Below are 26,575 nucleotides of genomic sequence, written 5' to 3'. Positions count from 1 at the left end.
GAGAAAGGAGGAAGAGAGTTAAAATGTATTGAATATTTTAAATCAAAAGATGGCTTCAAATGCTATACATCAATATTCATTGTAAACCAACACTATGAATACTTGACAAAAATGGTCCTCTCTATCCCCATGCTCTTCCCCACAATTGCCTTGGCATCGAAAAGGGCTCCATAGAGCTAGCAGGGCTGGCTCTCCCAGCTGTTAAAAGGGTTAGGATATGAGATGGCAGCCTTAACCCTGGGAAAGGGAAGAACAAGCTTCTCTGCCACTGCTGTCACTCGGTTGTAAGCAGTTTCTACTTATGCCACAGGAATGGAAATTGTACTTTTCTTTTTAGTGGGGGCATAAAGACCATTTCCATGTACTCACCTTCATCCAAATATTCCAATATAAAACCCAGACCTTATGAAAACCTGTAGAAGTCATTTCTTGGCTTGGCTGAGACAGGAATTTATAAATCATGAAGGAAACAGTGGCCTAGTTCAGTCATAGAGGGGAAACCAGTGGTTCCCCTTATTCCTGACCTGGGCTAGTATTGATTTTATTCAGAAAGAAAAAAAAGAGGAAATTGACAAAAACTTAAAAACAGCACCAAGGATGCATTTACTAAATGGCAAGTGACATTTTTGACAACCTGCTTTCATTGAAAAAATGAATTTTGTTTAAAAAGTTAAGCAAACATCATTAAGCAAAACTAGAAATAATAGTCTCTACCCCCATCGTTCTGCCCGGACACTGAGGTCCAGTAACCGAGGGCCTTCTGGCGGTTCCCTCGTTGTGAGAAGCCAAATTGCAGGGAACCAGGCAGAGGGCCTTCTCGGTAGTGGCACCCGCCCTGTGGAATGCCCTCCCATCAGATGTCAACGAGAAAAACAACTACCAGATTTTTAGAAGACACCTGAAAGCAGCCCTGTTTAGGGAGGCTTTTAATGTTTAATCGATTATTTTATTTTATTATTCTGTTGGAAGCCGCCCAGAGTGGCTGGTGAAACCCAGCCAGATGGGCGGGGTATAAATTATTATTATTATTATTATTATTATTATTATTATTATTATTATTATATTTTTATCCCTTTTTATACCCACAAAAGACTACAAAAGAGCCTCAAAAGAAAATCAGTCACAGCATTTTTTCTGTATGCTACAAGGAGCTGCAAATCTCTCCTCCTAACAGTTGCACTCTTTGTGGGTAAAGAGAAGTGGAGTCTGCTGTTTGTTATGACTATTCCTCTGGCCTTCCCAGATAATCATAGACAAGGTCATGGGAAGCTGATCCCAAGAACAAGTGCTCAAGTGTTTATATCAGGCCAAAGCCCACCAAGGGCCAGTGGAAACTCAGTGAAGACCATTGTCAACACTGATGCTGCACAAATTGACTGTAAGGAGTTTGACCAGTTGCCAGCAGAAGAAGGGAAAGGATTCTCTGGCAACAGAAGGGACCATAAGATATTGTCTGTTTCCTCATGCTTTGTTCTTTATTTTCCTCATCCTGTTAATAAAAAACCTGTTAAGGAGCAACTTTGGTGGTCTTCATTGCCCATCTGAATTCTAACGTACCCTTCCCTTAGGAAAACCCCCCCCCCCGCCTTTCTGTAGCCCAAGACTGTCCTGAAAACCAAGATAACATGTTTGTGTATCATATTAATGTTTTTTCTTTAAAAAAGCAAACATCTCTATATTAGTACTACCTGGCAGAACTTCAGATTGATATAGGCACCTATTGTAACCCATTACTTCCTTGAAATATTTGGTTCTCAGTGTTTAAGAAGCTGAGCACCCCTGATCTGGTAGAATGCATCATACCATGGAACCAAGTTTTACTGGCAGTTTCCTAAGGGAAAAAATACCTTGGGACAGGGCCTTGGTAATTATTATATACCAATTGGTCCTCAGTATTAGCAAAAAAAGGAAGTGGGGAAGAGAGAGGCAGTACATGTAGAAATAGTTAAAACACATCATAGTAACGTAAGTTGAACTAAAAACTAGTTCATGCCTGTTAGCCAAACTCCAAAATGTACATTAGTAAAAAACAAAGACCATCATAGGCATCTAGTTATGGTGGACATTGTTTGGCACCAGGGGAGTTGTCTTGTGGGGCCCTGAATGTGGCAGAAATTGTAAAATTTTAAAATGATTTTTAGTTAAATTAACTCTCAACTTGCATATTATTGTCTTGGCTACCTCAAAATGAAAAATTATGAATTACCATAACTGTTTAAGCAATTCAAGTTAGCAAAGCAAATAAATAAGGCAAGATTCCATATATACAAATTAAGCTTTAGTTCTGTTAAGATAAACAAAGTGTTTTACAGACAGTTCTTTGTTTCATGGTCTGAGTGTATGAAATTCAACCTCAGCAACTGCACTTAGTTTGTACTGTTAATCAATTTTCAGCATGAACAAAGAAGTCCCCATGACCCAGTTCATGGCAACTCCTGCAGATGCTGCTGGCTGTGTCATACAGGCAGATTAGGCAGGCAGCTACCCGAGACACACAATTTAAGGTGCTCTTACTGGAGTTCTTTAGCTTCTTGTGCTTCTTTTAATGTGTGCGACTTTACAAACCAAGTATAACCCAGAATTCTCTGCAAAACCACAGAAAATTCAAATCTGTTCTCTCAATTTGTACATAAATGTCATTGCCCCACCTGATGTGGGGAAATGCCCAAATCTGTACTAGAAGTAGATGATGTGAGGCTAAGGGCTGCTTTTTATATGACCTTTTGGTATCCATGAGAGATATGAAGGGTGTACCTGGATATAAATCACTACTTAAAAGGAAAAAATAGTGACTTACATTGTAAGTGTCATTCATTTTCAACTGACACCAAACACAGCTTTTTGTGTAAGAAGCAGGTTTTTGGTGCTGTTTCACAAATGGCGAAGAAAAACTGAATGAAAAGGTAGTCCATATAAGGACACTTTTTTCGAAATGCAGTGGGAAATAGAATAGACAGAAGCTACAACCATTTTGCTAAGGGTATTCAAGCACTGGATTGTGATGGTGATGGCAGATACATACTGCAATGTCAAATACTGTAACTTGAATTGTATCACAGTAAATTTCAATTTGACATTTCTTTAAAAATGCAAAATAAAATATTTACATATATACAGTATTAAGTCACATATATTAGCATTTCAAAACAAAAGCATTTTTGTTTTGTTACTGAAACGCTTTGGGGGAAAAATAAACTTCTGTGTTACTTAATCAAGGTTCACTTTCTCTCATACATCATGGCAACAGAATAGCACAGCCTTATTTGTGTACGGCTGCAATCCAACTTTCCTAGGAGTAAGCCCCACTGAACATATTGGAACTTACGTCTTCTGAGTAAGCACACAAAGGATTGCACTGTAAAGATGTTATCTAGCAGCAAATGGTATACATAAAAAGTGCAACTGAATGCCATACTAAGAAACCCTTTTACATTTTGTCCAAAATCAATGCTGAGTGTGGTATAATGCAGATCAATTTTGCAAGTCAAGCAATACTGTAATATAAGCAACTTCTTCCAGTCAATGCAGGTTAGAAAGAGGCTGAGCACCAGTGAGACAGTGACTGACAGTGATCAATAGTAATTATATATTTATAGCATCTCCACCAGACATGAAACAATACTTTCTCTACTGAAAGTACATTTTATCCTAGTGGGGAAAACCCATAAGAAAGGTAGGATATTTAGCTGCCTTTCATAGACATAAAGATATGATACTAGTGAAACTGGAAAGTATTAGATGGCTAGGATTCAATTTGCAGCTACAATTTCATGTTGTGATAAAGTTTCCTTATTAAAGGAAATGACCACCTGGTAATTTCAGAATTTTAAAGCATGCAAAGTACAGTGGTACCTCGGTTTATGAACACAATTGGTTCCGGAAGTCTGTTCATAAACTGAAGCGTTCATAAACTGAAGCGAACTTTCCCATTGAAAGTAATGGAAAGTGGATTAATCCGTTCCAGACAGTCCGCGGAGTACTTAAACTGAAGCGTTCATAAACTGAAGTGAACTTTCCCATTGAAAGTAATGGAAAGTGGATTAATCCGTTCCAGACAGGTCCACGGAGTACTTAAACTGAAATGTTCATAAACTGAAGCATGGGTGTAATTGGTTCCGGAAGTCTGTTCATAAACTGAAGCGTTCATAAACTGAAGCGAACTTTCCCATTGAAAGTAATGGAAAATGAATTAATCCGTTCCAGATGGGTCCACGGCGTTCATAAACCAAAAATTCATAAACCGAGGTGTTCATAAACCGAGGTTCCACTGTAATGTTTCTATCACCATATATTCTGATGTTACATGCCAGCTTCTCAAACTCTCTATACAAAAATCCATCAAGGGGTAAGACATATTTATTTCTTATATTCATACTCTGGACTGCATTCTTCTTTCTGATGCCTCCAGGCTGCATGTTGAAAGCTTGCTTTCCTCCTCCCCTAGACACAACTGGTCCAATGAAAAGCGTCATCTGAGCCATGTTGAATTCTATTTCTATAGCTACTTTTATTTGCAAAACTCTGGGTTTTTAAAAAAATAATTCAGAGGGGTTTGTTTCTAGGATTCTTGTGACGTCTTGAAGACAGTTCTGGCATAAGCTTTTGTGGACTGAAGCCTGCTTCATCAGATGCATGTAGTGAAATCTTAGTTGGCAGTTTTATGGAAAATAAATTACAGCTAGTGATAATTAGAACATTTAATTTAACATACATTTGTTAAATAGGTACACCTTTAAAGCTTTGACTCTTATTTTGGTTGTTTTTATTAAAATTATACAAAACACTAGGATAGGAAAAGAGTTTGGAAACTTTAGTGACTAGCACATTTACTGTCTTTCAACAACAGAAAACAACTTTTTGTCACATTACCTTTATGCTGGGGTAAGAGTGCTACCACAATATTAACAAATACACTGGGAAATCTCCTGTCCATGACATCAGCCAAAAGTAGTGGTACCTCGACTTACGAACGACTCGACAACCGAATTTTTTTACTTACGAATGGGGGTAATGGCCTTGCGCTTATGAATGTCTCGACATCCGGGGAAAAACCGCGGCAGTTTTAGATAGGGATTTTTCGACTTATGAATTTTTCCGTTTCCAATGCATTCCTATGGGAAATCGCGTTTCCAATGGCGTTTTTCGACTTACGAATTTTTCGACTTATGAAGGTGCCTTCGGAATGGATTAAATTAGTAAGTCGAGGCACCACTGTACAGTAAACAGAGCATTTGTAATGTTCTTGTCTGAACTGATTTGGACATTTTGCCATATTATGCTTATTGAAGCATGACCAGCAAAGAATCAAAGATGGTTTGTTGAAAATCATTTTGACATTTATTTTTATTATCCTTCCTGCTCTCAAACTGTCAACCTTCTGTCAACTATCAAATAGCATAGGGGCTTAATATTCTTCATTCTCTACCATGAAAAACTAATTTCAATGGCTTGTTTAAAATTTGCATAAAAAGCAGTTGTATGCAAATATGCTTATTTTGTGCAGGCTTGTCCATAAGGAGAGACAGAGAGATATGCAAAGTACTTTTAGTTCAACTCTCAATCCCTGCTACAGAGATTGAAGGATGCTGGGTGAGGTGTTTAGCATAAAATTCTAGTTTACCCTGCAGTTCCAGAAATGTTGGATTTTGTTTAGGTTGGTGTATTTTGCAATTCTTTGAAAGGGCAGAAAAGCAGCAGAATAGGTACCAGCCGCAGAATTCAGCAGCTGAAAAAAAGTCTCAGCTGCATTTAACACAGATGTGTAAACTTAATCAATAACTAATATAACTTATTTGCTCAGAAAAAAATTGCCTGCTGTAATTAGAAAACATTTTTCAAATACTGTTTCAAGCTATGTGCCATAACTTGTTTCCATATTATTTCTGTGTTGTACATATATTTTCTCCTTTCAAGTAAGCACATGTCAGTCTTGTATTTTTTTAAAAGAGACTTGCTATTTTATACAAATGTTATTTGAACATGCTCTTATAATTTTATTTGTGAAATCTTTCACTTAAGCAAAATTATTTTAAAAATGTGACTGATTATGCTTGAATGGTTCAGTAATAATTTTTTTGTTGCATTTGTTTGCAGATGTAATAACCTACTGGCTTCTTAATAGTTAAAAAATGTTGCACAGCATGTTATAAAATAAAGGAACATCTTTTCTAGGAAAGAAAGCTGTATAAATAAAGAATAAATTCTGATCATTTTCATATGCTGCTAAGGTTTGGCTGAATGCTTCCCAAGGGTTGGCGCCTCTCTTTTGGTAGGGGGCAGACAAAGTATTGCAAGGGTTTCTCTGTCTTCATTGAACTCAAATGTGGTATCTATTAAAGCCATTTAAACTATGCATTATATATATATGCAGACTTTGCATCAGCTCAAGGTATGATTTATAACAATGAGACTTTCAATCTTCATCATTCCAGACTTTAAGTGGTCTACTTTGTATATGTATGTGAAAAAAAGCAATGTTTCATGGTTAGATTTTTTAAAATGAACTTTTCTATATCTTCCCTCTATGAAAACAGAAACAATGCTGAAACTAGCCAAGATAATTTACTCCATGATCAAGACTACTTTTAAAAATGTATTAAAGTTGGGGGGAAATGAACAAGGGGAAAATATTTAATTTGGTTTTGAAGTATTTTTAAACAAGTATTACTTCCCATGTATGTATGTATGTATGTATGTATGTATGTATGTATGTATGTATGTATGTATGTAAATGTGTATACCACCCAACAAAAGCAAAAATAACCCCTCTCCCCAAAACACATTTAAAAGGCCATAACTTGTTAGCCCAAAATATTTCAAAGAGTGAAAGATGTGACAAACTTTATCTGGCAGGGAAACCCCCCCAAATTAAGTAAAAAAAATTGGCAGACATAAGAGAAAGAAGGGTTTTTGCACTTCCAGACCTCAGACTTTAATATGAGGCAGCATATCTCTGGTGGATGAAGGAATGGATGGAGCTAAGAGATACCAACATTTTATAGAGTTGGGAGGTTTTGATCTGTGTTTTGGATGACATGTATATCTGCATTATAACAAATCAAGGGTGCACAAAGGTGTCCATGTCATAAGAAGAAGAATATACACGGTTTGGCAGAGACAAAGATCTTTTAGAGAGAAAACCCCCAAGATGGGTATCACCAGCTGAGGCGGTCTCAGTGATAAGGTTGAACATGGACAAGAAGTGAGACACTTATAAAGAACTCATAGAGTTTAGAGAAGGAGTTCACCCGAAAAAAAGAGAAGATATTTTGGATCATATTATAGATTGGTTTCAGTACTTTGTTATTTAAAAGAGACAATAAGGGAAAGGGATTTGTGGAAATGAGTTCAGAATTCGGAAAAATTGTAATAGGAAAGGATGATAAACTAATCTAGAAAATTTATAAATTGCTACTGGAGTAGGAGACCAAAGATGAGATGGTGAAGGCGACAATGACAAAATGGGCCATAGATATTGGTTACAACACAGAATTGTCTGCATGGGAAAAATTATGGGGGGAAACCATGAATTTCTCTGCCTGCTATCTTATTAAGGAAAACCTACAAAAGATTATGTACCGGTGGTACTTGACACTCAGCAAATTGGTGAAAATTTATTAAACGGTCTAATTTATACTGGAAGTGCCATGAGGTGGAGGGAACCCTGAGCTATTTGTGGTAGTCATGTAAATATGCCATATCAAGTTTGTTTCTCTCACTCTTGTCACAGCAAGAAATGTTTCTGCCATTTGTATCCAGAATATTAACACCAACACAACACATATATAATCTGTGTATATCAAATCAAATCAACTTTATCAATTCTGCATGTAGAATAATAATCTTTATAGTAGATGCATGTTATGCATATTTCAACAGATATGCACCACATTTGTCTCTTTATCCCCATTGCTCTATAAAAAACCCTCTGCCAGTCTACTATACCATTGATAGGACAAACTTTGGTTCTTTATTTAACAATGTACATACATAATTCAATGCAAAATTCTATCATATGCAGTAACTACTGTGGCACATGCAGAAATAGGACACACAGTCTGAATTACTTTGTCCAAGAGGTGAAAGTTAACAATGCTGGCTTAGATAATTTTAAATTAAAAAATGTTTTAGCTTAGGGATTCTAAGATCAGCAGCAATGTACTTTCAAGTGGCAAAATTGCACTGACTGAAGAAATTGTACCCTTAATGTACTAATATAATGCTTTTAACCCAAACAGGATTCATTCGCATGACAACATCAAAATAAAACAGGATTTTAGCAACATGCTCCAGGCAGTAGTTTATTGAGAAAAAAATCTAGATTTTTGGTAGAGTACTAACCAGTAACTGACAGCAGCTGTGAAACTCTCACCTCCATTTCTTCCCGATGAGACCTGTCTCTGTCCTCGAATTCACGAGTTCTTCTCCGAGCTTCTTCAAAAGCCTGCTGTGCCAATGCATCTTCCTGCTACCAACCAAAAGTACAGGGTCACACAAGAAGCACCTTTACACTGATTTTGGGGGGGGGGGAACCTCTCCAATTGCTCACCTCTAGACATCATTTAGGCAGCAGTGGGCTGTGGCGTGGCCCTCCAAACACTGACATAGCTTACCCATATGGGGCAGAACTGTGGTGAGATTAAGACTGCATGAGCACACCTGCATGAGCACTGCAGGCTCTGTTGGTATACCTGTGCAGTCCTATCCTATTAATGCTAGTATTGGGAGGGCAGCTTTGTCCCACTATATGGGCAACCACTGGATTTAGGTGACTTTATTTTAAAGAAACGGAGCAACAAGACCACCTAAGGAGATGAGCTACTGATCATGCAGAATCATGAAGAAGAAGAGGGAAATCTCTGCCTCTCCCTGCCCCCTGCACTGGTACCGCTGGCTCCTGCTATTTTTGGGGACCATAGGCACCCAAAAGGGGCAAAAAGATTTACTCTACGTGACATCTCTTTTTCTCCTCCTTCTTGGACCCTGAAGATAGTGTCTTCTTGTTCTTGGTCTCCATCAGATATTCCTCCAGAGGATCCCCACATATTACCTCCCACAAGAAATGCCCAGTTGCCAGATTAGTTTTGGATTTTGCACCAACATTCCAGGTCTTGAGCTACAGGTGTCTCCCAATGGCCCCACCAGTAGCCATAACCCTGGTGGCAAACTGCATGGCATCCAGCCCCACCTCCATCATGAAGGCAAAATCTTTCTTTAGTTTATGAAGACCCTGGCAGTGATTATGGCAACCACAGGGTACCTCCTCAAGCAGGGCCAGTGAAAAGAAGCCCACCATGCCACCACAGAAGCTGCTGCAATGACCCTCACTACCAGAGGCATGACCTGATGTGCCCTATGGCAAAAGACTTCAGGACAACTATCCACTACATTCTTGGGGAAATCATTCCTATGTCTCTGGCAGCCACCAGGCCAGAATAGGGAAAATGGGGCATCTACCAAAGAAACCTTGAGCTTTGCCATGCTATATCTGGGCAAGGAGCCAAGCCTCTTAGGAGCCAAGCCCAAATAGTGCACCCCATTAGGTTTGGCCCACTCCCATAGAAATGGTCTTCTTAAAACTAGAAGGAAAAAGGACGTTTGGCTGGACATCAGGGGTAGCCCTCACTTCAAATACTTCCTCCTCCTCAGCCTCCCAACCCCCCCAAAATGCTTGGGTAGAGAAATCTTCAAAGTTTTATGGACATTACAGAGAGTACTGAAAGCCTCAGCAGAAAACAGGCAAGGTGCTCTTACATGGTCATCAGTCAACAGCTTCCCCTTCTCCCTGTCTGAGGACAAAGGATAAACCACCCTTCCACAGACCAGTTGGAAGCAATGGCTCTGCTGCTGGAAAAGTCTGCTGGTGTTGCTGCTGGCCAGCAGGAGCAGGCATTTGCTAATGCTTCATGGTTAGCTGAAATGGCACAGGAAGGGCCTGCTGGATAGTCCTAGTGTTTCACCTCTCATCAGTGACTCAAAACCATAGAGACTTCCTGTTCAGATGACTAGAGGGAGCCCTAGTCATACCATATCACTAGAGAGGGAAGAAAGAAGAAGAGGACATGGTGTCCTGCTCATCCTGAAAACAGGAATCAGGACCAGATAGTGCCTGCATTGGTAATAAGTCAGCTGAGGGAAAAAACCTGTGTCGTAAAGAGGCCACTGAGGAAGAGGGTGCTAGGAAGGGCCTATGTCCCCAAAGCACCATTAAGAGAGGCAACAAAGAAGCTCTATGTGAATCTTCTGCATGTGAGCAGAGGACAGCACCTTAGATAGATAGATATGTTAGGTAAATAATGTAACATAACAAAAGATGATAACTAAGAGCCACTAGAAAATATTGGACTCTGAAAACATGTTAGCATGATGTACTTAAATAAGAATTGCAATATAATATGCAAATCAGAATACAAAACGAGTAAGTCTAGAACTACCATCCACCAAAGTTACATAATATTTTCAAATACAGAAATTGTAAACTTTCTAAAGAAAGCATAATCTTACCACCATAAACTCTTTTGAGAAGAAATTTAGTTTACAAATAAAACTCTCAGCAAAACTGCTCTCCTACACTTATATTAGGCAAGCAGAACTAAATAGTTAAGTTCTTTGATAAGGCTATTTTGCCAGAAGAAAATATTGTCCATATTAAGAGTAAAATTCCTCATAATCCCATTGATAAAATGCTAATATAGGAATGTCATATTTTTTAAAATGCTAAACTATTTCCCACTATTTTCCAAGTTTTAAAATTTAAAGACATTTCTAAATGTTCTTCAGAACATTTATTTCTGAACATTTATTGCAGCAAGGTTGTTCAAGTTTCTCCTGCTCCTCCCCACAAACTAATTGACCTATATTAAAGAGCCACTTGTCTAACAATATGCAATAAAGTGAAATTCTCTTGCACTTTTCCCAGGCAGAATTACACCCTTTCTTCTTCATCTTGTCTTTTTTAAAAATAATCAAAACTTTTAAGCTACATTTGTCAAAGTACAGCATGCTACATTCAGCATGATGATATTCCTTTAATAGTGTGGCTTTGCAAAGATGTGCAGGTTAAATAAGTCCTGCACCACAGAATCCAGCTACATTTTAATATACCAAGGGACTAAGTACATTAAATTTTAAAATAAAATGTCTGTAGTGAGAGAATGTCAAATTGTCAAATTGCCTTTTTTGCCTAGGGCACTTCCTGCACCCTAAAGCTATTTTGTGAAATGATGTGGAAGAGTTCCCCCTGTGGCCTTGCTTAGTTTTAATACAAACACCTGTCAATCAATAAACATCAGCTTACACCCAAGCAGCATGCACTGAAGGGCAATGTGCAAATTTTTCATTAAGATATACTTTTAGTAGCAGCTCCATCTCTCCTTGGCAATTTTTATGTTGGAACAGCATAATACAAGGTCTTTCAGGGATACGATTTTTTAAAATAAAAAAATCAATATCTTTTAATAGAGAAGCAAGACCCAAACAACTGAAAGCAGGATGTTCAATAAAAGGCCATAATTAAATAAAAGCCCTCTTTTTCTAAGAGAAGAATTCATTTCATAGGTAGAAGCTGTTTTATGACTTTTAAGTAAAATAGATGTGAACTGCACAAGTATTTTAATTAGTAATTAAATCCAAACTGAGGACATCATAATGCCATTATACAAATCTTGGGTGTGAACAGATTTGGAATACTGGAGTATACTGCAGTATAGTTCTGATCACTTCACTTGAAAAAAAGATATTGTAGACCTGGAAAAGGTTCAGAAAAGGGTACCCAAAACAATCAAGGGGATGAAGTGACTCCCCTGTGAGGAAAGGTTGCAGTGTTTGGGACTTTTTCATTTAGAGAGAAGTTGAATAAGAGGTAAGATGATATAAAATAGGGTGCAGTATGGAGAAAGTGGTTACAGAAAAGTTTTTCTCCCTCTCTTATATCACTAGAGCTCATGGACATCCCATGAAGCTGGTTGCTGGAAGATTCAGGACAGGCCATGCATTGTTCAACTATGGAAAACAACTTAGATGGCTTCAAAAGAGGATTAGGCAAATTTATGGAGGAGAGGGCTACTGAGTGCTACTAGCCATGATGGGTATGCTCTGCCTCTGCAGTTGGGAGGTAGCAATGCTTCTAAAAATCACTTGCTGGAAACCATAGGAGGGAAGAGTGCCCTGTGCTCAAATCTGCCTTGTGGGTTTCCCATGGGCATCAGGATGCCAGCAGGCTCTTACCATGTAATTATATTCAAAGACAATTATTTTTCTATTAAGAAAACTACTCATTGTCACCTGTGAGCCTTGCATCTGCCACTGTTTCAGTTTCTAGCATTTCATGGGATGAAAAGAGTGAGGAAGTGTGGAGTCAGGAGTGCTAGGTTAGTTGTGAAAGCTAGGTCATAGACAAAAGAGGTGGTGGCCTGGATAAAATATGCATGGATTAGGTACAGAACTATAGGAAAAAGAGGTGGTGGGGGGCCAAAGTTGAGAAAAGAGAATGAGATGGAAGCATCAAAGAAAAGCCTAATACAAGGTCTAGGTCAATAAGAGGCTTTATGTTGCTGAATTTTCAGGGTTTCTTAATGAAGAATTCAGTTATCACAGACAAATGCATGATTAGTTTAATAACCAGTAAAGTACACTATGACTATTCAATGCCCCAAGTGCAAGTGAACCTACTGCTACCCAAGTAGGTATAAGCAAGCTTCAGTTTTCCTTTCATTTAAGTACAGAATAAGCAGGATGACTGTGGAACTAGAAGGCACAGGGTTTGCATGCATTTTAAATTATGGACATGGAAGATCAGAATCAGAAGTGCAAAGGGAAAAAGATAAAGAAGTTAAGACCAAAGGCAGACCTCCTAGAAAGGACAAGGGAAACTGAAAGAACATGACAGAGGTTTTTCTACTCTCTACTATCTTCTTTTCTTTGAAGGAAAAGTGGAGAGTGGGGAGACTTCTTCCTTGGACAAAAAGACAGATTGAAATATGCTGATCATATGTGATTGAAAATGCAACAACTAAATCCAAACAGTGATCCTGCTTATGCTTTCAATTTCTCATTATACAATTTCCCCATCCAAAGTTATAAAGTACTGCATGCCAAAATTACAAATTTTGCTTCACAATATAACTGAGATTTGGGAAGTTTGAAGCTCCCTACTTTACCTGTGCCCGTTCTTCATCAAATTCTAAGCAGCCCATGCCATCCAGTCTTTGGAGATCTATCCAGCCTTTCCAAATAACACAAACACCATTAAGAATCATAGGTGCTTTTAGGTAGACCTGAAATATAAGAAGACATATACTGATAATGCAGACTGTATGCATAGGCATGAATCAACACCCATGGTCATTATAGGTAAGCCATGGCTGATAATTTACTGTGAATGCAAAGTCCACTCCCATTTCACTCCTCCCTGTTAGTTATCAAGAGCAATAAACTATGACTCTTAACTTAGTAAAGGGTAAAGCGACCCCTGACCATTAGGTCCAGTCGTGACTGTCGCGGTCTCCTTTACCTGTGCAGGACCCCCAGATGTTTTACAGTCTATTGATGCCTGCACAAACGACCTTTGGTATCACCACTGCCACCAACCAGTAAATTGGACTGGTACCCGATCACTACTCCAGACAAGGATGTTGCTGAATAAAAATAGTTTCTTTAAAGTACAAATGTGTGTGGTTTCAAAAATAACGTTTGTTAACTTCTTAAAACAGTTTCTCCTGTAACGGCCTATTACTGCTAACTATATTACCGGCCTATTACCGCTAAAGTCCACTAATTTATTCTGTCTAACACTTTATCCTTGCTGAACAATAAACCACTAATGCCTCCCCTCAGATTCTAAACCCAGCTCAAATGTAACTTCACTCACACCAACTCTCCACCAGTTTTAACTTAACTTCATCTTAACTCACAGTTTAACTCCCCCTCCCCCCTCCAGGGTGGGTTTATATAGCCAGCCTAATCCCGCCCCTTTGGGTTCCATCTGTCCTCAATTGTTAACCCTTTCAAACTTGGGCCAGCTGTAGGGTGACCGTTACAGTGACCAACTCTGGGGTTGCGGCGCTCATCTCGTGTTATTGGCTGAGGGACCCGGCATACAGCTTCCAGGTCATGTGGTCAGCATGACAAAGCTGCTTCTGGCGAACCAGAGCAGCACACGGAAATGCCGTTTACCTTCCCGCTGTAGGGGTACCTATTTATCTACTTGCACTTTGATGTGCTTTCGAACTGCTAGGTTGGCAGGAGCTGGGACTGAGCAACGGGAGCTCACCCCGTCGCGGGGATTCAAACTGCCGACCTTCTGATCAGCAAGCCCTAGGCTCTGTGGTTTAACCCACAGCACGATTTAACTTAGGACTCCTTGTGAAATGAGGATTATAGTTTGTTTCATTCAAACAGACCATAACTAGTAAGCCAAGAATAAGCCTTCATATGCTCTACTAAGCCAAAGATCATAATTTCTTGCTCTTGCTCAGTAGTGAGAAGGAGTGAAGTGGGGATGATCTGTGAGTCCATGGCTTACCAAGACATGCAAACACACTCTGTATATTCAATTGTAATTTTGTTAGCCATTTTGAGTATACCAGGGGAAAGTGTAATATAAAAGCAAATGAATAAAAACACAGTTTTCAACATTGTATTTATTTGTCACAATGAAAGCCAAAACAAACCTCATATCCATGGCAGCTTCAATCAGGGCTGACCCAGTCACTGAAAGTAGTATGTCTGTGCCATGACCAGGTCACCAGATTCTAAGCTCCCTCCTCCTTCCTTGCTGTCTGCCTACCTGTCCTCCCTTTACTCTGCACCAGCAGAGGTACTAACTGTCACCACCTCTAGTGGCAGGTGAAAAGCCCAACCAATATGACTATGGTAGGTTTAATATAGCAGGCTCTATCTGGAAAAGATGGTGCCAACCTAAAGAAGCAAATTGTTAGACCTTATCATGAGATTTTTCAGTTCAGCTACCAGATATGTAGTGGTGGCAGCAAAAGAGGCATGAGAGGAAATGGGCAAATAAGGAAAATAAAAAGACCACCGTATGGAGTGTGTGTGTGGGGGAAGCATCAAAGAAAAAGGAGTGTGGCCGAAAAGAAAGGAACCAATGGTGGAGGAAGAGTTTTTTTCAACCAACTTGCTCCAACCATTGTAATGAGGTCTTTTCAACCCAACATATATAGAGATTTCTTAAAGTTATGAGTCACATGTGCCAAATTATTTTGAGCATAATTCCTTAACTGCCAACAATGAGGTTAGCTTCAAATTCTACACCATAATCACACAACGGTTAATGTTAACCATGGTTAAAATCTGTGTAGACATAACAATGAATCAAAGTTAAGGGTAAGGTAAAGGTAAAGGGACCCCTGACCATTAGGTCCAGTTGTGACCTACTCTGGGGTTGCGGTGCTCATCTTGCATTATTGGCCAAGGGAGCCGGCATACAGCTTCCGGGTCATGTGGCCAGCATGACTAAACCGCTTCTGGCAAACCAGAGCAGCACACGGAAACGCAGTTTACCTTCCCGCCAGAGCGGTACCTATTTATCTACTTGCACTTTGATGTGCTTTCGAACTGCTAGGTTGGCAGGAGCTGGGACTAAGCAATGGCAGCTCACCCCGTCGCGGGGATTCGAACCGCCGACCTGCTTATCAGCAAGCCCTAGGCTCTGTGGTATAACCCACAGTGCCACCCGTGTCACAATGAACCACAGCGCCACAATGAATCAAAGTTAAGGGTAGGAGGGGGTAATTTGCATGCTAGAGAGGGGACAGCTGTGGAGAAGGGAAGAGGAATAGAGAAAATCCCTGTTGCATTAAGCAATGGTTATGTACTTTGATGATCCTTAAAAGGGTATTCCCCATTTTCACTATATCCAAATATTGTTTTAACCTGATTAGTAGCCAGCAAGAAAGTGACCAAAACAAGCTCTCTTACGTAATTACTCATGGAGCTATCTATTTTTTCTCCTCTGCTTTCCATAATGCTATTCTAGATGTAGAACTACCATCATGAAACACTGCAACTTTAATCAGTTTCAAATATGTGACACTTGGTAGCACTAAAAATGGTCACTGAAAGAAGTGAACTTAGATTTTGAATTTATACAGTTTTTTGCTTCTTTCAAATATCATACAACCATGCAAATATACCATGCACATACAAGTGGCCACTCATTTTGCCAATGAGATTTAAAGCAAAGGAATTATTAGTACCGGTAGTAAGCAAGAATCATGAAATAAACAAGTTTGTGAGGAGAGCATACTTCTAACATTTGGACATTACATTTTCCCAAACTGCTCAAATCTTGACTGTTTTACTGAAAGAGCTTATCCTTGCAATGAGGTTTGGCACAATAAATGATGTTCCCAGAAACTGCTTGTAAGTAAAAACTCTTGCCTCCAAATAGTTGCAAAACAGTCAAGGTGACACAGCTAAGTTACCCCAGGCTTAAGCGCAGAGAATAAAAAGTAATATAATTGCCTTGTTGAATCAGAGCACAGTTAATGTAGTTCATAACTATGAAGCCTATTTTGTGAGCCCAACAGGGTTTTAGACATTTCTGTTCAACATCCTCTACATCTGGGGCAAAACTGCTTTTGAAACTAAGCGAAATTTTAAAACTTATTTGCTTAAAAAAACAAAAACAAAAACCTGGAAAAGTTGTTCAACTGGGGGAGGGGGAGTAAAAAAAATTCCCATGTTTCCTATGAGAACCTATGCAGCTCTTTGGCTCCCAGCCTCTGTTTCAAAGAGCAGCCAGGCAAATACTTCTATGTTTTCAAAACATGGAATGAAGATAGTGGTCATTCCTTGCTTTCTTTAGCACCTAGGTTTCAAAGGTATATATGCATCCTATGAAGACTGAGAGTCTCAAAAACGTCTCCAGTGCTGGTTTCTACACTTTACATTTTTACCTGACTGCATCAGAGGAAGAGAAACTAGATAATGTCTCCCATAATCTTCTTTTACTACCACCTTTGCGGATGAGTGGAATCATTCTTGCTTAAAACCATCCAATGAAAACACTTGGTTTTCTAAAGATGGGTAGCTTAGGGAGGCAGCTCATTTCTCTCTATTTTCCCCCGGACCAGCAGGATAATATTCAAAATGTATTTTCAAATACAGGATACATATTATGAGATCCATTCCTATGAAAATCATTGCTAATAGATCTGATTTCATTATTGTCAACCATTCTGAGAACAATTATGGATTAAAAGCAGCATATAAACATCTAACAAGTATTTACTGATATACATTTCTGAAAGCAACATGTTATTCAGGAATTTGTTAACATCTGCAAATACCCAAGTTTATATGCCACCAATTCTCCATTTATTTATTTATGGTTATTTATTTGCTGCATTTATAACCCCCTCCATATTTCATCTTCACACCAGCTCTGTAATATCAGACAGAGAGATAGTGATTAGGGTAAAGTCATCCACTGAACTTTATGTCTGAGTAGAGATTTGAACTCTGGTCTCCCAGCTTCTAGCCCAACACTTTAAGCACTACACCAAACCATCTATAGAGCTATTGTTAATATCTCAGGCTGCAATTATTATGGCTGATGTTTGCACAATGGAGTCACATTCAAATAGAAGTTTATACATATGTAGCCCCAAACACATAGGCCTGATCTGTACAAATGTTGCCTCTCAAAATCAAGAAACAGCAATCAGGCTACACTGTAGGCCAAGCTGGCTGTCAGCTTGGGCAGCTTTACAACATGATGAGAAAATGTATAGAAGAATGGGCTATCAATTGCTATTAGTCATTGCTATATATTATCTGCAGTATCAGAGGCAGCATATCTCCAAATACCAGTTGCTGCTTTTGGGCTTCCCATAGGCACCTGGTTGGCTACTGTGGGAACAGAATGCTGAATTAGATAGGACTTTGGTCTGATCCATCAGTCTTCTTGCATGGCAGGTGGCATGAACCTGATCTCCATAGTTAGAGACACACCTGCAGAAGGCATTAAGTGACATTGACAAGGCCTAACAATTAAGTGGAACTATATATATGGTAAAATGCATTTTCAGAGGCTTTCCTTTAAATTGTCACTAAGGAGGTTGTAATGAGATCTGTAGTATGTAATACAGATTACAGCTTTTATATTTTGAGTGGGAGTTAAATCCCTGTTTGCATTGCCAACGGTTGTGAAGACAGCATGAAAAATGAGTTGTGATTGTTTTTGAAACTGATCCTGCCAGTAGGAGCATTAAATGTCTGCCAAGATCAGTTCAGTTCAATTTCTAACTGTGCCTCTCTCAACAGGAAAGTTATTAAGAAGGGAACTTTTTTTTACTGATGCAAGCAAACAAGACTGGAAAGGGGGTGGGAGCCTAACAGTGAAGCATGCTGATAATCATGTTATTATCAGATTATTATGCTACTAATACTTCTGAATAACCATATCTGCACTCCTTCCCCACCTCTACATGAAAACACCTGCAGCATACATGGGATCAACAGCTATAGGGAAGGGAGGAAAATGGGACAATTCCTTTGTTAAATGGTGTACAAATCCCCCTCTGTGGATCCAGAGACAAGTGGTGGAGTTGCTATCAGTTCTAAACTATTTCAGTCAACTGTCCATGCTGCAAACAGCAACAACATCAGTAAGCCACTAGTTACGTAGTGGTTAGTGTGTTGGACTAGGCCCTGGGCTCAAATCCCCACTGGGTAATGAAAATCACAGGGAACCGTGGGCCAGTCACTATCTATCAGTCTAACCTACACTCACATGGTTGTTGTGAAGACTGAATGGGAAGGAGAACCATGTATGCCACCTTGATATTTATGGTATTTATGGTGGTATTTATATAAAACAGATAAATTGTTGTGTGTGTGTGGTGTTTGCTAAACTCAATGATGAAAAAGAAGAACAAATGGGAAGACAGAACAGAGAGCCTGAAGAACAAGAGGAGGGGGAATTAAATACATTTGACACAAGAAACAAGGAATGGAGTAACAGAGCTACTGACTATGGTGAAAAGAGAAAACACATGCAAAACAGGGAGATTAATAGGTTTCAGAGAAAGAAAAGTGAGTGCCATGATTTCCAGTGAAACATGATTAACTGAAAATGATTTTTTTTTAAAAAAAAAAACACTGTATATTTTAACAATAAAGCTTTATTGTAATTAAATGTAGCAATACAGCTCTCTTCAATTAATAAAATATGCTAATGAACCTCAGAGGTTGAGTTATATACTTCTGTTGTAGATTACTATATACATTAATTCAAATTTTAACAGGGCCCAAATGACCTGGCTAATGATCTGAGAGAGCTTGCTAGAATGTAGTGAAGAGATAAAAAAATAAACATTTTCCACATTACCTATTAACACATTTAGTGACTTACAACATCAGCAAAGTAAGAATAAGATAAGAATACAAAACATGGCCAACTATAAACCCAGTCAGCACAGATTTATAGAGCAGCAGCACAAAGCTCCAGTTACCCCTGTCCAAATGCCTTCTGGAAGAGTCAACAACAATCAGCAGCAGCAGCAGCAGCAGCACCACCACCACCGTAATATCAACAATAGAGGCAAGGCAAACCCTAAACATTGCAATTAGAGTCCGTATCATAAAGTCCATGGCTGAGTTTGCATTTGCAGCAGCCAAATATCAGAAATTCATCTTGCTGCAGATATTTGAGAATTGTAGATGTCTTGATTTCTTTTAAATTCCATGATTTTCCATGCTCCTGTTTTATTTTATTTTATGCTCTTACATACACTCAGTTGCATTTTTGTGTCTGAAGGACACATATTTTCTGATTGTTTTAGCCTGATAATATTGCTACAAACCAGAATATATTGAAATGTATCTCTTAAACTTGTAGAATAATATTTTACCCATCCCTACAGTGATCCCTCAACCTGAAATTCCTGTAAATTTCTTACCAGTTGTAGCAAGTGCATAAACCACCTCTAGTGAACCGTTGCTCTGACTTTTTCTTCCTCCAAACATCCCTTTAAATCATGTTATTGTAATTTCTTCCGTCAGGGAAAGTAAGGGGCACATTTTGTAAGAAGCAAAACTGTTTGCTGTTATTGCTGAAGCCGTTTGACCACATTTCCTTTTTTAAGATAAAAACTGTTTCCTTTCCATTTCTAAGCCTATTTTTGGTTTGCAGCTGTCATATGACTCACCATGCCAATTTAATCTTTCAAAATAAAGTAGCTATCAAATAAAGTTACCTGAACACACATCCAAATCACTATAAGCCATTGCCCAACAGTTGCTGCCAAAATGAGGTAGTATGTATGTCTCAAAAATAACTAGCCAATGAAAATGCGTTTTATCATGGTAAAAACAACTTTGTACAAAGTTGTTTTAACAATTCATTCTTCATCGGCTACATCTGAGGACACTCTTGCAAATATGCTGGTAGGTGCTTAATTCTGTTAATCAATGAAGACACCTTAATATCTAACTTCCTAAGGAATTGAGATGAGCTTAACTCCACCTAAATCTCCCATTGTATGGATTGCAGATAATTTACAATAAAAAGAGTGATTACAAAATTCAAAAGAAGGAAAATAAATGGTACTTAATGATGATGAGATTTAATTAATGGCATTGGCAACAGTATTTACTCATGATTATGATCATAAACAGATCTAAATTAGAAAGAAGCTTTGATTAGAATTTTTTCAAATCAAACTCTCTCCCCCTCCCCGCACAATTGTTTAGCAAGTCAATTTAGGAAGAATTTGAGGAAATCCTCATAAAGATTGATGAACACCTTATCTCATCAAGGATATATGTTACAACTGGAAATATCAATGTGGTAAGGAACAAGCAAATGTGTACATGATAACACTGGCACAAGATAGCAGTGTTACCACTGAAGTCTTTTCAGGAAGACAACTGAATCATTTCAAGTCAGATTGTATGTAGTTCACCAGTTACCACCCATCAGTTAGTGAGTCAGCATACTAACAGTCACCACACAGAAACAGAAAGCCAAGAACATACCACTGCACTGAAATTTGTTTTCAATCATATTCCCAGCAAACATGCCCATCAGGCATTCTTGTAGAAGGCACTCACATGTGAGTCACTACCCAGTTCTCATCACATGCAACTTTCCCTATTCATAAGCACATAGTGAACTGCCTATCTGCTTGTAAAGCAGTAATAAAGCTTCAGTGTTGATCCCACCTGCCCCTGAATCATACCAGTAACCGGATACTCAAATGATGTAGTTTTACTAAACGTCACCCATACCAGAGGTATTATAGGAAGCCAGTGTGGTGTAGTGGTTAGTGTGATGGACTAGGACTTGGGTATCGGGGTTCAAATCCCCACTCAATCATGAAGTTCACCTTGGGGCAGTCACAGCATCTGAACCTACCTCACAGGGTTGCTGTAGGCATTAACTGAGGGGGAGGGGTGAACCATGTATTCCTTTGAGAAAAACGCAACAAACACTGTATTTTTCGCTCCATAAGACGCACCTTTTCCCTCCTTAAAAGTAAGGAAGAAATTTCTGTGCGTCTTATGGAGCGAATGCATGGTCCCTGGAGCCGAATTGCCCAAGGGGGAAAAGCAGATCATGCTTTTTAAAAAGGAAGAAGAAGAAGAAGAAGAAGAAGAAGAAGAAGAAGGAGGAGGAGGAGGAGGAGGAGGAGGAGGAGGAGGAGGAGGAGGAGGAGGAGGAGGAGGAGGAGGAGCTAAAGGCTAACAAGAGGGAAAGAGGAAGCCGCTCAACAGCTGATTGCAAGAGGTCTGGGAGGGAGATAAGGGACTTCCGCCCCTCCCCTTGCCCAGGCCTCCATTGTTGAATGTTTTGCAGAGGGAGGTTGTTTGTTTTCCCCAGCAACATGTGACTGGCTGATTGGATTATCTGGCTGATATCAGATATCAGAAGCTGCAGAACTGTGAGTTGAACAGGATATTTTCCCTTTGCAAAGTAAACTCAACAACTTTGAGCTGATCCTTTAAAAATGGGGTGATTCCTCTTTGAAAAAGAACCTGCACAACTGTGAACTGATCCCCCCAAAAACGGGGCTTTTCCCCTTTCCTCCTCAGAAAACTAAGTGCGTCTTGTGGTCAGGTGCGTCTTATGGAGTGAAAAATACGGTAAGCTCTTCTGCCTACCTGCTTAAGAAAGCTGGAGGAGCCAGCCAGATGGATATGTGAGTCGCCAACCTGGCATCCAGAGATCCCCACATGGTCGCTACTGGACCCACACCAGTTGCAGTCACTGGGGCTGGCTATTGCCATGTTACGCTGCTGTTGAAAAGTATTAAACTGGTTGCCAGTTAGCTGCCAGGCTAAGTTCAAGGTATCAATTCTGTTTACAAAGCCCTATATGGTTTGAGATTAGAATACAGTGGTATCTTGGGTTACAGAAACTTCGTGTTACGCTTTTTCAGGTTGTGTACCGTGGGAAACCCGGAAGTACCGGAAAGGGTTATTTCCGGGTTTTGCCGCTTGCGCATGCACAGAAGTGCCAAATCGCATCACGCGTGCAGACGCGGCACTGCAGGATAGGAACGCTGCAGGTTGCAGACGTGCCTCCATCACAGATTACGTCTACAACCCGAGGTTCCACTGTACATAAAATTTAGTCTCATATTGATATACTCAATCAATCACTATGCTCTGCAGGAAAGGACATCCTGAAGATATATTATCAGGAGGACCATTCTGCATGATATAAGAATTGGAAACCCTTCCCATTAAATATTGGACAGGCATAATCTCTGTTGTTTTTTGGAGCCTCCTGAAGACCTACCTCTTTCAACAGGCCTTTTAAATAGAGATTTTAATACTCCCTTATTCATCACGTAGCCATTTTAGATACTTCATAATAAATTTATGCATAGATAATTTATAAACATGTCAAATGAACCAATGAGTGATTATTTATTGAATTTCTATCCTGCCCATCACCCCAAAGTTTCCGAACACACACACACACACACACAGGCAATAAAACAATTAAAGCATATTAACTACAGCTCCAATACAGAAACAGACTGGGAACTATATCTGTCATCAAGTGTGGCATTTGCCCACTCATTATGGAGATGTCGTACTGGGGGAGAGATAGGGTTAATAGGCTGACCAGTAAGAAAGCCCAGGAGCGGAGCCTAACTGTGTTTAAGGCTCAACACAGGGGTTTTGGCAGTTAGTTCGGTTGGTTTCTTGTGGGTGGGGGGCATAGGAGTCAGAGTGAGTTAGAGACAGAGGGGAGACAGAGAAAGTGAATCGGATTACAGTGTTTCAAAGTATTTAAAACTTGTTTGCATCCACAATAAACTGGAATCTTTGTTAATACGTTTCAACCTGACTGAGTCTGAATATATTACCGGGGAAACCTGGTTGGTGGCAGTGGAAGAGATAAGCCGTGGTGGTGCAGGGTCAATAGTCTGTGGAACGACTGGCGGCTCTGTGCGAACGCCACAACAAGTTTACAATTTAATAATATACTTCATAATACTTTATAGAATATAAGAAGTGATATACAACTAAGTCCTACTCAGCAGATCGGCTGAAATTAATGAATGTAATTTACTTAAGTCCATTGATATTAATGTATCTACTCTAAGCATGAGTAATACTGGATATCCCCCAAGGTCCCCCAAGCATATTACACTTTGAAAGGACTAGGGTATATTTTATCCACAGTAGAGAAGAAAAATTCATTACCTATCTCAATTCATCAATAGTGACCCAACTATTAGATTGAAAGGGTAGCTTTAGTTTATAGAGTAACTCCACTTTGCAGCCATGGGGGGTGGGGAATCTCAGCTAAAATAAGAGCATTTAGTATAAATGAATTTCATTGTTTTAACATACTGATGAGTTTGAGACATTAGCCTTTGGGGGCAACAGACCACTTTCTCAGGAAGGAAGCAAACAATGAATCTGAACATAGTAGCATGTAAGGAACTGGCATGTATTTCAAGGACTGTTGTATTAGAAACTTATTAGGGGCTAGGTAAGGAAATGAAGTTAACACCCTGATTTTAAAAGTAATTTCCACTCTGAATTTTCTTGCCAGAGGCCACTAAATCACGATTCCCTTTTAAAGGATTATTAGAAGATTACAACAAATCCTTTCTAATTATAAGCCCAATTCTCTACTTGGCTACACAATAGCAGAACATAAGATCATTTCCCATAATATCAGCAGAGACACAAGGAGACACTCACCCCCTAATTCAAATACTTGGAACATTTTCTAGTGCCAGGACCTTGGGTAAATCATAATCCTCCTAAACTCTGTCACAAGTTTGTTGAAAAATAAACAGTCCCATCAATGCCACCCTAAGCCCTTGGGAGATGGTATTTAAGAACCTAAAAAGAGCCTACTAGATCAAGCTAATGATCCATCCACCCGTCTTCTCATGGTGGCCAACCATATGCCTATAGGAAGCCAGTAAGCATGACATGAGCACAAGAGAACTCTTCCCTTCCTGTGGTTTTCAGCAACTGTTATTCAGAAGCTTACTGCTTCTGACTCTGGAGCAAGGACATAGGCTTTATGGCTACTAGCCACTGATAGCTTGATCCTCCATAAATTTGTCTAATATTTTAACTGCTAAAACTGCCTCCTTCACTGCATCAATTAGTACTTTCTTTTGTGTGTCCTGAATCTTCAGCTTCATTGGATTTCCATAAATTTTAGTACAGAGAGGGAGAAAACCCTTTTCTTTATCCACTTTCTCCATATAAATAAATGTACAGTACAATCACATCTTGTGCGCAATTTGCTTGCACAATTTTCAGCCTTGCATAGTTGAAATCCCATAAATTGCATGCAAACTGGAGAGGTTAAAAGCTCATTTTGTGTCAGGTTTCCCCAACATGGAAAAAGCTTTTAAACTCTCAGACTTGCTTACTGGCCTCTGGGAGTCTGGGATATTCTCAAGTGGGCTCTGGGCTGCAATCTCGGGAACTTGAAATGTCCCATGAGATCTTGGCCTTCCAGATGTTTTTGGCCTAAAACTCTCATGATCCCCAACCAACCAGTGGTTAGGGATGGTGGGAATTGTAGTCTCAAAACATCTGGAGGGCTGAGGTTGAGGAAGCCTGTGTAAGAACATCCCAGAGCTCAGTAAATAAGGCTTGGCAAAGATTGTTATGTGGGGACAGTTCCAAGGGATTGTTCAGATATAAACAGTTTTGCATATACACGCCATTCCTGGAATATTATCTGCATGCAAGAAATGATAGTTCTGTACACTTCTATACCATCACTGCTTACTCACCTTTTCTCTAACTTAAAAAGCCCCCTATTCTGTAACCTTTCCTTACAAGGGAGTCCCTCTGTTCTCTTGATAATTTTTATTGCCCTTTTTGGAACACTTACCAACTCAACAATATCCTTTTTGAGGTGTGCTGACCAAAACTGTACACAGTATTCCAAATCCAATCACACCATACATTTGTAAAATGTCATTTCCCCACCCCTACCCCAAATCAGTTCCTAATGATCCCTTGCATGGTATTTTCCTTGTTCACAGCTGCTGCATGCTGGGTCAACCAACATGCTCATTGCAGCATCTATTACAACTCCAAGGTCTAATTCCTGGTCAGACCCCATGAATACATATGTCAAATTAAGATTCTTTTGCCTACATGCACTATTTACACTTGTTTACATTGAATTGCATTTGCCATTTTACAGTCTATTCACTCAGTTTGGAGAAGTCTTCTGGAGTTTTTTACACTCTTAATGACCCTGAACAATTCAGTACCATCAACAACTGTTGCCAGCTTCCTGCTTACCCCTAATTGTAGATCATTTACCAAACAAGTTAAAAAGCAGAACTTCCTATACTGATCCTTGAGGGACACTACTTTCTTCGTCCCTCTGTCGGGAGAATTGTCCATTTATTCCAACTCTCTGTTCTAGTACTGTACTAAATAGGCTGGGTGGTGTTTTTAATTCTTCACAAATAAGGAAGTTTGTATGTATTAAAAACTGAAGACATTTCTACAATAGAGAAAAGCATTCCTTTATTTTGTTTGAATTTTTTAAATGAAATATCAAATTAACAGGAAAAATACTTCCAAAGCGTAACTATATGATCAAACATGTTGATTACTGGATGGTCAGTTAGTGGCTGATGTTAAGCAAGAGAAAATGTATTGATAATACTGTTTTTCAAAATGATGAATTTCATTATTTAATAAGTTGGCAGTTGGTAACTTTGACAGAACTGAAGCCTCTTGGAATAATTATAATTGTTTTATGTTGAGATACATTATAATGAAGTATCATTACTGGAAAAGTACCCTAATGTGTGAAGTCAAACATTTCCATGTTTAATTTATACTATTAGATGAAGCATGCTGCCATACTGCAGTCAGCACAGAGAAGTTACAAAAAGGAAAAAGCCAAATAGATGTATCCAGTGCTTTTTTTCTGGGGGGACAGGGACACAGGGGTACGCATAACCCTAAACATTTTGTGAATCTAAGTTTGGCCTCATTGAGGGGCAGTATAATATGAGTAGGAAAATGAAAGTACCTAGAAAAAAAGTGCTGGGTGTATATCTTGTTCTTTTCACCAGCTAGACAAAAGGAACTCAAA

The 26,575-nt window shown here is 39.2% G+C and overlaps 1 protein-coding gene across 5 annotated transcripts in view; it reads right to left on the bottom strand.

Annotated features, from left to right (window-relative positions):
• Positions 1-26,575, bottom strand: part of CBFB (core-binding factor subunit beta) — a 44,858-nt gene that overhangs the window by 2,477 nt on the left and 15,806 nt on the right. For 2 of the 5 annotated variants that reach the window (XM_035118368.2, XM_035118371.2), the window contains 2 exons: positions 13,158-13,274; positions 8,372-8,467 (listed from right to left, as the gene is read on the bottom strand). In XM_035118368.2, coding sequence (XP_034974259.1) covers positions 8,372-8,467; positions 13,158-13,274 — 213 coding nt within the window. Of the gene's footprint in view, positions 1-8,340; positions 8,468-13,157; positions 13,275-26,575 lie in introns of all 5 variants that reach the window. The other 3 variants (XM_035118373.2, XM_035118369.2, XM_035118372.2) reach the window with 3 other exon arrangements.

The sequence above is a fragment of the Zootoca vivipara genome, chromosome 6 (genome assembly GCF_963506605.1).
Source record: "Zootoca vivipara chromosome 6, rZooViv1.1, whole genome shotgun sequence".
In the NCBI taxonomy this organism is placed as follows: Eukaryota; Metazoa; Chordata; class Lepidosauria; order Squamata; family Lacertidae; genus Zootoca; species Zootoca vivipara.
This window is presented reverse-complemented; position numbering and strand designations above follow the sequence as displayed.